Source organism: Lepidochelys kempii, chromosome 4 (assembly GCF_965140265.1).
Source record: "Lepidochelys kempii isolate rLepKem1 chromosome 4, rLepKem1.hap2, whole genome shotgun sequence".
NCBI classification, from domain to species: Eukaryota; Metazoa; Chordata; order Testudines; family Cheloniidae; genus Lepidochelys; species Lepidochelys kempii.
Window position 1 is genome coordinate 135,017,569 of NC_133259.1, and position 12,297 is coordinate 135,029,865.

The 12,297-nt window shown below is 39.0% G+C and overlaps 1 protein-coding gene across 6 annotated transcripts in view; it reads right to left on the reverse strand.

The window, feature by feature from the left end:
• The window catches only part of DNAAF9 (dynein axonemal assembly factor 9), a 134,761-nt gene that overhangs the window by 65,597 nt on the left and 56,867 nt on the right, over positions 1-12,297 (reverse strand). For 5 of the 6 annotated variants that reach the window (XR_012158784.1, XM_073342970.1, XM_073342973.1 and 2 more), the window contains 3 exons: positions 11,925-12,006; positions 6,063-6,099; positions 72-159 (listed from right to left, as the gene is read on the reverse strand). Coding sequence is in view for 5 of the 6 variants with exons in the window: in XM_073342970.1 (XP_073199071.1) it covers positions 72-159; positions 6,063-6,099; positions 11,925-12,006 (207 nt within the window). In the remaining variant the exon portion in view is untranslated. The remainder of the gene's footprint in view (positions 1-71; positions 160-6,062; positions 6,100-11,924; positions 12,007-12,297) is intronic. The other variant, XM_073342971.1, reaches the window with a different exon arrangement.

The following is a 12,297-nucleotide window of genomic DNA, read 5'->3' on the forward strand; positions in this document are numbered from 1 at the left end:
TGTACCATTCTGAAGACAATGCCAACAAGCTAATTGCTGCTACAAGATACAGGACAGGCATTTTAAATTACCTTGGTTGCATTGGAAGTTTCGGCATAGCATGCAATACCAGCAAGGACAGCCTCTACAACAGCAGCATATATCTGGGACAACAGCCTGCTGAAACGACAAATACAAACATAACATGAATTGCTATAGCCAAAGTTTTTCTTTTCTCATAACAATCCAGAAATCTTTTACAGCACAAGACCCACACAATGCCTTACTTTAAAAAGAACAGACACCTCTTAAAATCTCTAATATTGTGCCTAGTTGATTTATTTTCATGACATTTTATTTGCACTTCGGTGGATGAAAGTAAATTTTTTAAAGTTAAAAAAGTTGGATATTTTAAAATCAGATTTTTGATTTTGTTATTTAAATTATAAGTTCTTCTTTTTAAAAATAAGCCTGTTTACAATTAAATCTGAATTTAACACAAAATATGTTAAGGCCTAAACTTATTTTAATCTCTTAAAACATTGAAATAAAAAATAAATATGCTTAATCCATGAGCCTCTATCAAAAACTGAGTTAAACGCTGCTTTTCTACATAGAGAGAGAAAACTATAGAGATAAACCCCCAGCTTTTGAGGTCAAGCTTTATGAATATGGCACAATAGGACGTGTACTGTATTAAGGGCTTGACCCTGTGGGGGACCCAGAAACTGTGCTACTGGGTGCAAGAGACTGGCAAAGTCACCATAGTCACTGGGACCATGCCTCTGACTCCAGGAGACACCATCATGGATCTCATCAGGATCATCCACTGAGCCTACCCAGATGGTCTCATACTCCTATTTAATAGTTTCTCTCGACTTGAGCTCTGATAAATATTCATAATTTGAGAACTGAGTCTATGACTACACCCAACATTCACCATTTTCTAACATAGTAAAAATGTCCAATGAATAAGAACCTGAAAATATTAAGCTACATTATTGCCTAAATAAATGTACAGAGTTAACATGTACCTCCCAGGTAGCAACAAGGTGTGTGTAAAGGCTCTATTTACTTGTAAATCAGCATGTTTTAATGGTTTTATCAACCAATGAGAATGCACCATTCTTTACAAAGTAACTGTAGTAGAAATGAAAAAGTTGATTAAAATTGATGATAATCGAGGCTTTCCACTTGGTGATTTAAATGAAATCCATCCCAATTTGTCCTAAAGGAAATACTTTCAAAAGCCCTCAGCACTAGCTTACCTCTGTTCCCACTGGAATCAGTAGAAGTTTACCATGGGGTCAAGTGGGAGCACTTTTAATGATATCACCGTGAGATCTCCAATAAAGAAAAATACCCATGGTCTCGAAGTAGGTCATGCAAGCAAGCCCTACATGCCCAAAGATCCTGGAAACACATTGGGCTGACCTATCTAAGGGAAGAACTGGCCTGTTATAGAAATGTTCACTAAAAAAAATAAAATAAATCAACCACCACACACAAATACCATCCCACCCATCCACCCCACTTTTTGGCTGTGCAATAGAAAACTCATCCCATATAAAGGCCTGGTTTAATTTCCTTCCAAAAAGGGGAATGGAAAGACTCCCACTGACATCGATGACAATTAGATCAGGCTCTAAATGAATTATACACCTTTCAACAGCTCTACATCTCCAGATTCTTTGAACAATTTGTGGGCCTGTCTAGGAATTCCCAGCCTTCAGTATGCCATATATCGAAAAAGTGGGAGAAAGAAAAGACTCTTCTGCTTACTGTCCAACCTGCAGTAGTAGCCTCACTAACTAGTGGTCTCCCAAATCCCAAACTTTGCTCAAGAGCACCTCAATTCCACTACCTGCATTCCTACAATTGCCAGATTATAAGGAGTGGGGTTAAGTCCCCTGGACACACTGAAAGTTACTCAGGAAGTAAAGAAGCAATCTTGTATGCTTCTTGAAACTCCCACGCATGGTTCACTCTGTGGTGTAAATTTTGGGGGGAAAAACCTTAAGTACCTCAATATATTTTTATTGAGAGACTGCAACATAAGACTGGTTCAACCAAACCCTGACCAAGCCATTGTAGCTGACATCCCACATAGACTTACAGCAACAGAGAAAGTAACTTTATCTGTTTGTTTATAGAAGAGTGTTGGTTGTTTTGTTTATTTGTATGGGTTCACAAAAATAGTGTGAACTTTCCATAATATGCTGGAAAAAACTAGGTGCACTGAAAACAAGTGAAAATAAGTTTCTGCATGTCTGAGAGATGAAATAATTCTGGCTCAGAACCTAGCCCCACTGGTACACAAACTCCCACAAATATTAGTGAAGCGCCCCTCAGAAATTGATCAGATTTCGAGTTGAACAGATGACGTGGTAACATTTTTCACTTGTTTTGCATTTTGTTACTTTAACTGGGTGTCAGGCTGTGGTATCCTGTTTGGAGGAGTAACGTTAATCCTACACTCGAAGGTTGCAGGAAAAGGATTGTGACCAAAGCCCCCAAAGTACCAAAGTATAAAGAAGTTATGCTTCTTAAATATCCCCAAACCTAGGACTAAGCTGGGCATCAGAAATAACCCTCCTCTTTGTCTTTTTAGTGATCAGTGTCAGAAGATTCTACATCAAAATTATTTTATTAGCAGAGCACCTGGGAGCCCCAATCTTGGGCCAGGAACCCCACTGTGCTAGGCACTGTACCAAAATACAACAAAAGACAGCTCCTGTCCCGAAGAGCTTCCAATCTAAGTATAAGACAAGAGACTACAGATGGATGCAAACAGATGGGGGAGTACAAGGAAGCAATGAGACTATACCAGCCAGCATAAGAGGCAGTGGTATTACCAGCCTAAGTATACAACCTGATCTCCAACATACAGAAATTCCAAACGAATCCCCAACATCTTTTATGTTTGAGACATTAAATTGATCCTTTCTTTCCACATAAGAAGGGAAAACTTGGGAGAAAGTTCTGATGCTCATCCCTGAGAGTTGTCTATTATTTCGCAAACATTTCACTTGAAATTGTTTCTCATTTATTGCCTAATTGGTAATGCTAACCTTTTTTGGCTCCCGAGCGCCACGTTATATCAGGGTAGAGGTGAACTATGTGATTACACTAAACATCGGAATATCTGTATACATTTTGGCACAGTATTTTCTCAAGCTATACATGTCATGAGACATATTTTAGTTTTTAATATTATATAGACAAAAGTCAAAAACACTGGATTATATAAAAGTGACAATGCAGATTTGCAGACTTGAAGCATTAAGGAATCAGAAGCACACAGAGTTGTGAACTACCAGTCCAGGTCCATTTGGCCACATAGCATTCTGTTGCAGAAATCCAACATTAATGTAGCAGATAGATCAAGCCTATTCCTCCGTTTGAATGGATGTATACAAACTTTCTATGTTTGCTGAACTTGATGGATACTAATGTAACTATTCTTCCCAGTTTCCCGGCTTAAACTGAGTTTAAGCCGGTATTTACCAACACCCTGTCCTAAACTAGCTTTCCCTGAGAAACCGCCAACTCTGCTACAATAAAAATATTCATAACAAGATTAGGAAATGCAAACACTACTTTTGGAAAGATAAACATCTGGTCAAACAGGGGTCTCCACACTAAAATAAAGACCAGAGTGCATCAGGTGATTGTACTGAGCACAGATGGAGAAGAGACTTGGCCAATGAGAGTGAATAACAACAGAGACTGCAGGCTGCCCATCGCAGATGGCTGAAGAAGATACTACACATTTAATGGAAAGACCAGCTAACAAATGTGAGAGTAAGAGAGTTGACAGAGCAGGACATGTTAGAAATATACTAAAAAAAGCAAGCTCAGGATGTTAGACATGTACACCAAATCGAACACTTCAAAGATTTATAGATTCCAAGGCCCAGAAGAGACAATTGTTATCACTTAGTCTGAACTCCTCCCACAGGCCAAAGAACTTCCTTAAAGTAACTCCGAGAGCAGAGCTTTTTAAAAAACACCCTATCTTGATTAAAAAAGTGGTCAGTGATGGAGAATCCGTCACAACCTTGGTAAACAGTTCCAACGGTTAACTACTTGTGCTGCTAAAAATGTATGCCTTATTCCAGCTTGAATCTGTCTAGTTCCAACTTCCAGCCATTGGATCATGTTAAATCTTTCTCTGCTAGATTGAAGAGCCCACCATTAAATATTTTCTCCCTGTGTAGGTACTTATAGACTAATCAGGTCACCCCTTAACCTTCTCTTTATTAAGCCAAATAGAGCTCCTCGAGTCTATCCCTATAAGGCATGTTTTCTAATTGTTTAATCATTCTTCTGGCTCTTCTCTGAACCCTCTCCAATTTATCAATATACTTATTGCATGGTGGACACGGTATTCCAGCAGTGGTTGCACCAATGCCAAATAAAAAAGTGATAAAATAACCTCTACTCCTCAAAATTCCACTTTTTATGCATCCACGGATCACATTTGCTCTTTTGGCATTAGCATTGCACTGAGAGCTTTCCACCACGCCCACCACATCTTTTTCAGTCCTGCTTCCCAGGATGGAGCCCCCTATCCTGTAAGTATGGCTTACACTCTGTGTCCCAAGATGTATATATTTATATTTAGACATATTGAAGCACATATTGTGTGTTTGTGCCCAGGTTACCAAGCGATCCAGTTTACTGTCCTCTTCTTTATTTACCACTCCCCCATTTGTGTGTCACCTGCAAACTTTATCAGTGATGAGTATATGTTTTCTTGCAGCTCATTGATAAAAATATTAGAAAGCACAGGGCCAAGAACTGATCATCCCTTCAGGACCCCCCTAGAAACACACCCAATGGATGAAGATTCCCCATTTACAATTACATTTTGAGAGCGATCAGTTAGGGAGCTTTTAATCTATTTAATTTGTCGATGTTAATTTTATTAAAGACACAAGGTGGGTGAGTTAATATCTTCTATTGGACCAACTTCTGTTGGTGAGAGAGATATGGGGACCAACACCGGTACATCTACACTGCATGTTAATTTTATATCATTCTAGTTTTTTAATCTAAGTGGCATATGGTACCAAGTTAAAGCCTTACACTAGTGTTCGTATATTATCTCAAAACTTACCTTTTTTGAACCAAACTTGTAATCTCATCAAAAAAAAGATATCAAGTTAGTTTGACAGGATCTGTTTTCCTTAAACCCATGTTGATTGGCCTTAATTAAATTACCCCCCTTTAATACTGTATTAATCAAGTCTTATATCAGCTGCTCCACTACGTTGCCCAGGATCAATGCCAGACTGACAAGCCTGTAGTTACCCAGGTCATCCCATTTACCCTTTTTAAATATGACACAACATTGGCTTTCTTCCAGTCTTCTGCAACATACCTTGTGTTCCTGACTTACTGAAAACCAACTATTAATGGTCTAGTGTGATATTCAGGCAGCTTTTTTAAAACTCTCAGAAGCAAGTTATCCATGCCTGCTGATTTTAAAATGTCTAATTTTGGTAGCTTCTGTTTAACATCCTCCTGAGATACTAGTGTAATGAAAAGACTCATCTTATGATCTAGCTGCATCATCTGTTTTTTCCCCCAAATACAAATAGGAAACATGGTAAGCAAGCCCTTAATTGAATATTTGACAGAGGAAACAGAAGGCAAGGAAGGCTAAGGAAGAACTGACAGAAGACAGTGACACAAGATACTGAATACACAACCTCCAGGGAGAATCACAATTAGCAAGCCAGTGCAGAAACTGGATTGTCTCATGTATCAGTAACACAGGAGGAACTAAGGTATAAGACCAAAAATTATTTTATTTAAAACATTGTTTTGGTGCTGCAGTGAAGTGATATATTAAGTAACTGTCCCTATACTCCACATCAGTTTCCAGATTTCTCATTTTTTAAGCACCTAGTTAAAGCCTCCCCTAGATATACACACAGCTGCATTAAAAAACAAAACAGAACAAAACTGCACTGTAATTAGCAGCAGCCATCCCATCTAAATAGGAGTTTGGGATCTACTGTCATGAAGTGGAATTGGAAGGGTAAGTAGGGGGGAAGTAAAAATGGATAGCTTACACTTGTTTAGTTTTCTCGTGCATCTCATTGTCATTTCCTGTATGAAAATAAAATATTTCAAGTTAGTTTTAAATACTATTACATGAGGTTATGCAACATATTTCATGGAAAAGGTATCTACTTTAAAAAAAGCAGAATTATGAATTCAAAAGTCTAAACAATTGGTATTTACATTTTACTTGCAGAGTAATCTTTACTTCTTGTTTTATATAAATTGATGTATAAACTGTGGCTGGTAATTTTGTTTAGGATCTTGCTTTGATAGGTAGGTTTTATTAACCCTCCCCCCCCCCCAAAAAAACAGAGCAAATTTCTGGCTACAACTTGTACCAGTATGTGCAGTACCATGGTAACGTGCCCGCGCCCCCCGATCAGGGCAGGTGAAGAATCCGTGCCACCATTCCTCACAGCTGCCCACCCACCCTTACTGTCAGAGCCCTGCGTGGATACAAAATTTGTATCCACGTCGGCGCTGGTATCCGCAGAAATGGCCCATGGATATAAAGGAGATACCCAAGGATTTGCAGGGCTCTAGTATTCCTTTAAGCCCTCCATTGGTCAAAGACAAAAGGGATGGCGTTTCCTTTATAAATCATGAAAAGTATCAAAAATATAGTTGCACACCTGAGAAGTAGCAAAATACTATGAACAAACATATTTACTCTGTTTGAGAAGTTTGTAAAAAATTACATTTTAACTGCTTCTGTCACAGTGTAACATTACTGGCAAGGCTACATAGAGGCTAGCGCAAAAAGGCAGAAAGAAAGTAACGTATCAAAGGTTTTCATTTCTTTTACTCGCATGTGCACCAGTGTGCGCTAGGTCATGCTCACAAACAAAGAAGAGTAGGAACAGAAGAGCGTCACTAATTTTAAAATTACAAAAAAGGATGTCAGAGGGGAGAGAAGAAAGGACAGTGTAGTAGTATACTCAATCCACACTTTCTACAAACATTACACTAGGAAAACAGGCTTTATCTGAAAAGATTTCTCAAGTATGAACTAACACAGATCCTAACACAAGGAAGAAAGGAGAGCAGCAGAATACAGACCCTGGACTTGAGAAAAGCAGACTGACTCCCTCAGAGAACTGATGTGCAAGATCCCCTGGGAGAATAACATGAGGGCGAAAGGAGTCCAGGAGAGCTGGCTGTATTTTAAAGAATCCTTATTGAGGTTACAGGGACAAACCATCCCGATGTGTAGAAAGAATAGTAAATATGGCAGGCGACCAGCTTGGCTTAACAGTGAAATCCTTGCTGATCTTAAATACAAAAAAGAAGCTTACAAGAAGTGGAAGACTGGACAAATGACCAGGGAGGAGTATAAAAATATTGCTCGGGCTTGCAGGAGTGAAATCAGGAAGATCAAATCACACCTGGAGTTGCAGCTAGCAAGAGATGTTAAGAGTAACAAGAAGGGTTTCTTCAGGTATGTTAACAACAAGAAGAAAGTCAAGGAAAGTGTGGGCCCCTTACTGAATGAGGGAGGCAACCTCGTGACAGAGGATGTGGAAAAAGCTAATGCACTCAATACTTTTTTTGCCTCGGTCTTCACAAACAAGGTCAGCTCCCAGACTACTGCACTGGGCAGCACAGCATGGGGAGGAGGTGAACAGCCCTCTGTGGAGAAAGAAGTGGTTCGGGACTATTTAGAAAAGCTGGAGAAGCACAAGTCTATGGGGTCGGATGCGTTGCATCCGAGAGTGCTAAAGGAGTTGGCGGATGTGATTGCAGAGCCATTGGCCACTATCTTTGAAAACTCATGGCGATCGGGGGAGGTCCCAGATGACTGGAAAAATCATGGAGCAGGTCCTCAAGTAATCAATTCTGAAGCACTCAGAGGAGAGGAAGGTGATCAGGAACAGTAAGCATGGATTCACCAAGGGAAAGTCATGCCTGACTAATCTAATTGCCTTCTATGACGAGATAACTGGCTCTGTGGATGAAGGGAAACCAGTGGACGTGTTGTTCCTTGACTTTAGCAAAGCTTTTGACACGGTCTCCCACAGTATTCTTGCCAGCAAGTTAAAGAAGTATGGGCTGGATGAATGGACTATAAAGTGGATAGAAAGCTGGCTAGATTGTCGGGCTCAACGGGTAGTGATCAATGGTTCCATGTCTAGTTGGTAGCCGGTATCAAGTGGAGTGCCCCAAGGGTCAGTCCTGGGGCCGGTTTTGTTCAATATCTTCATAAGTGATCTGGAGGATGGTGTGGATTGCACCCTCAGCAAGTTTGCGGATGACACTACACTGGGAGGAGTGGTAGATACGCTGGAGGGTAGGGATAGGATACAGAGGGACCTAGACAAATTGGAGGATTGGGCCAAAAGAAATCTGATGAGGTTCAATAAGGACAAGTGCAGAGTCCTGCACTTATGACGGAAGAATCCCATGCACCGCTACAGACTCGGGACCGAACGGCTCGGCAGCAATTCTGCAGAAAAGGACCGAGGGGTTACAGTGGACGAGAAGCTGGATATGAGTCAACCGTGTGCCCTTGTTCCAAGAAGGCCAATGGCATTTTGGGATGTATAAGTAGGGGCATTGCCAGCAGATCGAGGTACATGATCGTTCCCCGCTATTCGACGTTGGTGAGGCCTCATCTGGAGTACCATGTCCAGTTTTGGGCCCCACACTACAAGAAGGATGCGGAAAAATTGGAAAGAGTCCAGCGGAGGGCAACAAAAATGATTAGGGGACTGGAACATATGACTTATGAGGAGAAGCTGAGGGAACTGGGGATGTTTAGTCTGCAGAAGAGAAGAATGAGGGGGGATTTGATAGCTGCTTTCAACTACCTGAAAGGGGGTTCCAAAGAGGATGGCTCTAGACTGTTCTCAGTGGTAGCAGATGACAGGACAAGGAGTAATGGTCTCAAGTTGCAGTGGGGGAGATTTAGGTTGGATATTAGGAAAAACTTTTTCACTAGGAGGGTGGTGAAACACTGGAATGCGTTACCTAGGGAGGTGGTGGAATCTCCTTCCCTAGAAGTTTTTAAGGTCAGGCTTGACAAAGCCCTGGCTGGGATGATTTAGTCAGGGATCCGTCCTGCTTTGAGCAGGGGGTTGGAGTAGATGACCTCCTGAGGTCCCTTCCAACCCTGATATTCTATGATTCTATGAACTATAATAAAATCAATTCTAAATAACAAAGGTGAATGTTTATGGCAGGTGTGATGTATGTATATTGCTGCTGACTATAAAAAAGAAATATAAAACATGATTTCATTAATGGCCTCTCAAGCATTTTTGATTTAAGAGATCCTTGGACATTATTTAATGCGAGTCATTTTACATACAGATGCACACCAACCATTAACACATTTAAATGTTAATCTACCGAAATTACCTTATGCTATGATTTATATTGGGGAGGCTGCTTGATCTTATATTACCGCTTTGAAGCATACAACTTCAGTGAGAAGAAAGGATGTAAACCTTCTTTTGACAAATGAATTTCCTCTCTGTCCTCACTTAATTTGTGAGCATAAGGTAAGGGGGGGGGGGAGGCAATACAGATGAGACAGCATAGGGAAGACCTTTTTTTTGCAAATACATTTGGCAAAATCTGAAGTTATTTGATCTTGAATAAGATGCAAGCTTTTTTATTTTTACGGGCTTTTTTTAGTTAATAACACCAACTACTGAATTGTATCATAAGTGACTGATTAATAGCCTATCTACATAAGATTCCAAAATTGTCATGTTGAAGCCTAGAATGTCCGTTGAGTCAGTGTGAAACAATGCAAACAGCCTCAAGCATAACTGAGAGCACTTTTTTATTTATTTTTTATTTTTTTTATTTTATTTTCAGAACATCAGCAGGTTCAGTCATCACTGGGATTTGCAGTCTGTCTCCACCCAATTAAGTTCTCAGCCATTTTGACTTATGAATTACTTCTGTGCAATGTACACCTACAGTTAGGCATGTACCTATGCCATGCCAATGATCACCACATCTTTGTGGTATCAGAGGTAACGCACCCAATCACCACTGCCAGAGCCATGACACAGCATGGGCTTTCAGCTACTAGTTTTACTATTAAGTCATTTGCTTCTCATTGGAATAACCTTGGTTAAATGGTCTTCTTGAGCTACTGCAGGCAAAGTTCCTCTAGGGAACACTGGCTGTATGGTAAGTTGATCTGGTTGAAAATTACATGCAGGTGTAACATTTAATATTAAGATCTTCGATTATTGTTATTTATTAGGCAGCTATAAATGTTTCATTACAAGAATCTTTTTTTAAGCAAATGCACTGGAATTTGTGTGTTGATGGTTTGTTTTTTTAAAAGAGTATTTTAACAGGCTAATTATTAAGAGATGAAATTAGATTAAAACTTAATTGCACATAATAGACTGGTATTTGACAAAATCTATTTAATATAATCTTATAGCTTGGAACAAATGTTTTTATTACAATGATAATATTGTTGCAACCATTGCTTGGGTAGACTATTCAGACAACACAAGACAGAGACAAAGGACTAAAAAGACCAGGACAAACTCTTCTCTCTCATCTTCCCTGTAAAATCATCTTCTTTCAACAAAAGAAGAGTTGCGATGTTGCTATGTAATTACCGCCTTGAATTGTTGGCTTTTGATTTCCTATAAACTTCTGTAACAGGCAAGTTAACACTTTCCTGTAACTTGTAAAGCACTACTGCAGTCAAAATTATGTCCTTTACAAACTTCCTACAGTAACTAAAGCAAGCACGTCTCATAATATTTTGAAATTTACTAGGCGTGCAACTGATTATTTTTAATATTTGCTAATAGCTTGGAACAGATATTTGAGACGACTGCACTCACAATTTATGATTAAGATTTATGTACTCCCCAAAGCATTATTTTTTACATTTATCACTGTATTTTATAAACCATGCTCCAGGTGCTGGAGGATATTTAAAAATTCATCTGGCCCCTATTGCCAAAATATCTGGGCTCCATATAAATTCTGAAAATTTTAATATTGGGAAACTTGAATCTTCCCGCTTGAAATCAATGGCAGTTTTGCAAACTTCAAAGGGAACACCATCAGGACCTATTTGTATATATATTTTTAAATGCTCTGGGGATCAAGATGATAAGGCAATGAATATCACATAAATCTGTAAAAATATAAGTACATAATACTCCAACATGGTACAATTTAATGAAGCAATCATTAAAAGTCATATGTCAACAGTTACCAAATGGAGGTAGCTGAGATACTGCAGTTATGTTCCTATGCTTAAACCAGGAAGTAACTTGTACCTCAGGTATGGCAGGTAATTTTTTGACATTATAGTGGTGTCAATCATATAGCACATTTCAACTTGAACTTCATATTTATTTTCTTTAATGGATTTAAACTCACACTCAACATTAACCAAATTAAATATGTGACTTTGAACTGCAGTAGCTAAGACACAAGGCCCCCATTGACTTGAATGGGGTGGATTTTACCTTAAAAGCAGAACATTTCCACCAGGCTCACTCAATTCTACTCTCACCATGCATCCCCAGTCTTTGAAAGATTTCCCCTCCCCTACTTCTTGTGACTTTTTTCAAGGTATTTTCAAACTAAATAGAGTTTAAGCTCTAATTATGCCTTATTTCCAAACATCTACTTTTGGAGAATTCCTTGAAAACTTCTGACAGATTTTAGTGAAAGGTGAAGGTGGAGGGACATGGTCAAGATAACCATGTCAGGCTGGATTCTTTGCATGGGCTACTGCTCTACAGATTATCTACAGCTGTGGGAATCAAACAGTATATGCTTTCAATCTCTCTACAAGCAAAACACCAGCTGCTAAATTATTACAAATAATCAGATGGCTATGTTCCTTAAATACTCTGAGATAATGTTGAGAGACTTACCCAGGTAAGGAATGTGAGTTGTTCCAAAAATATAGGTCCTTGAACAAGCCAGAGGTCCCTTGGGAGATACACACTGCACAGCCTAGTTGTCAGTATTAATAAGATGTAAGTGGGTCTTAAAGTCAATAAATAATGGTATAAACATTAACAACTATAAATAGATGTTTATAATTAATTAAATTATAATTAACTAATTAAAATCTGCCTTAATTTTCTTGCTACTGAAAGTGCAGGAACCAGGACCAGTTGTATTAAAAAAGTTATCTAAGCCTTTTAAAGGTATATTTCAATATTTGACTTGATATGTGTGGTTCAAAAAGGCCTTGAAAACAAAAGGAGTTCTGAATTCCCCATGTGAATTAAGAAAGTGTTT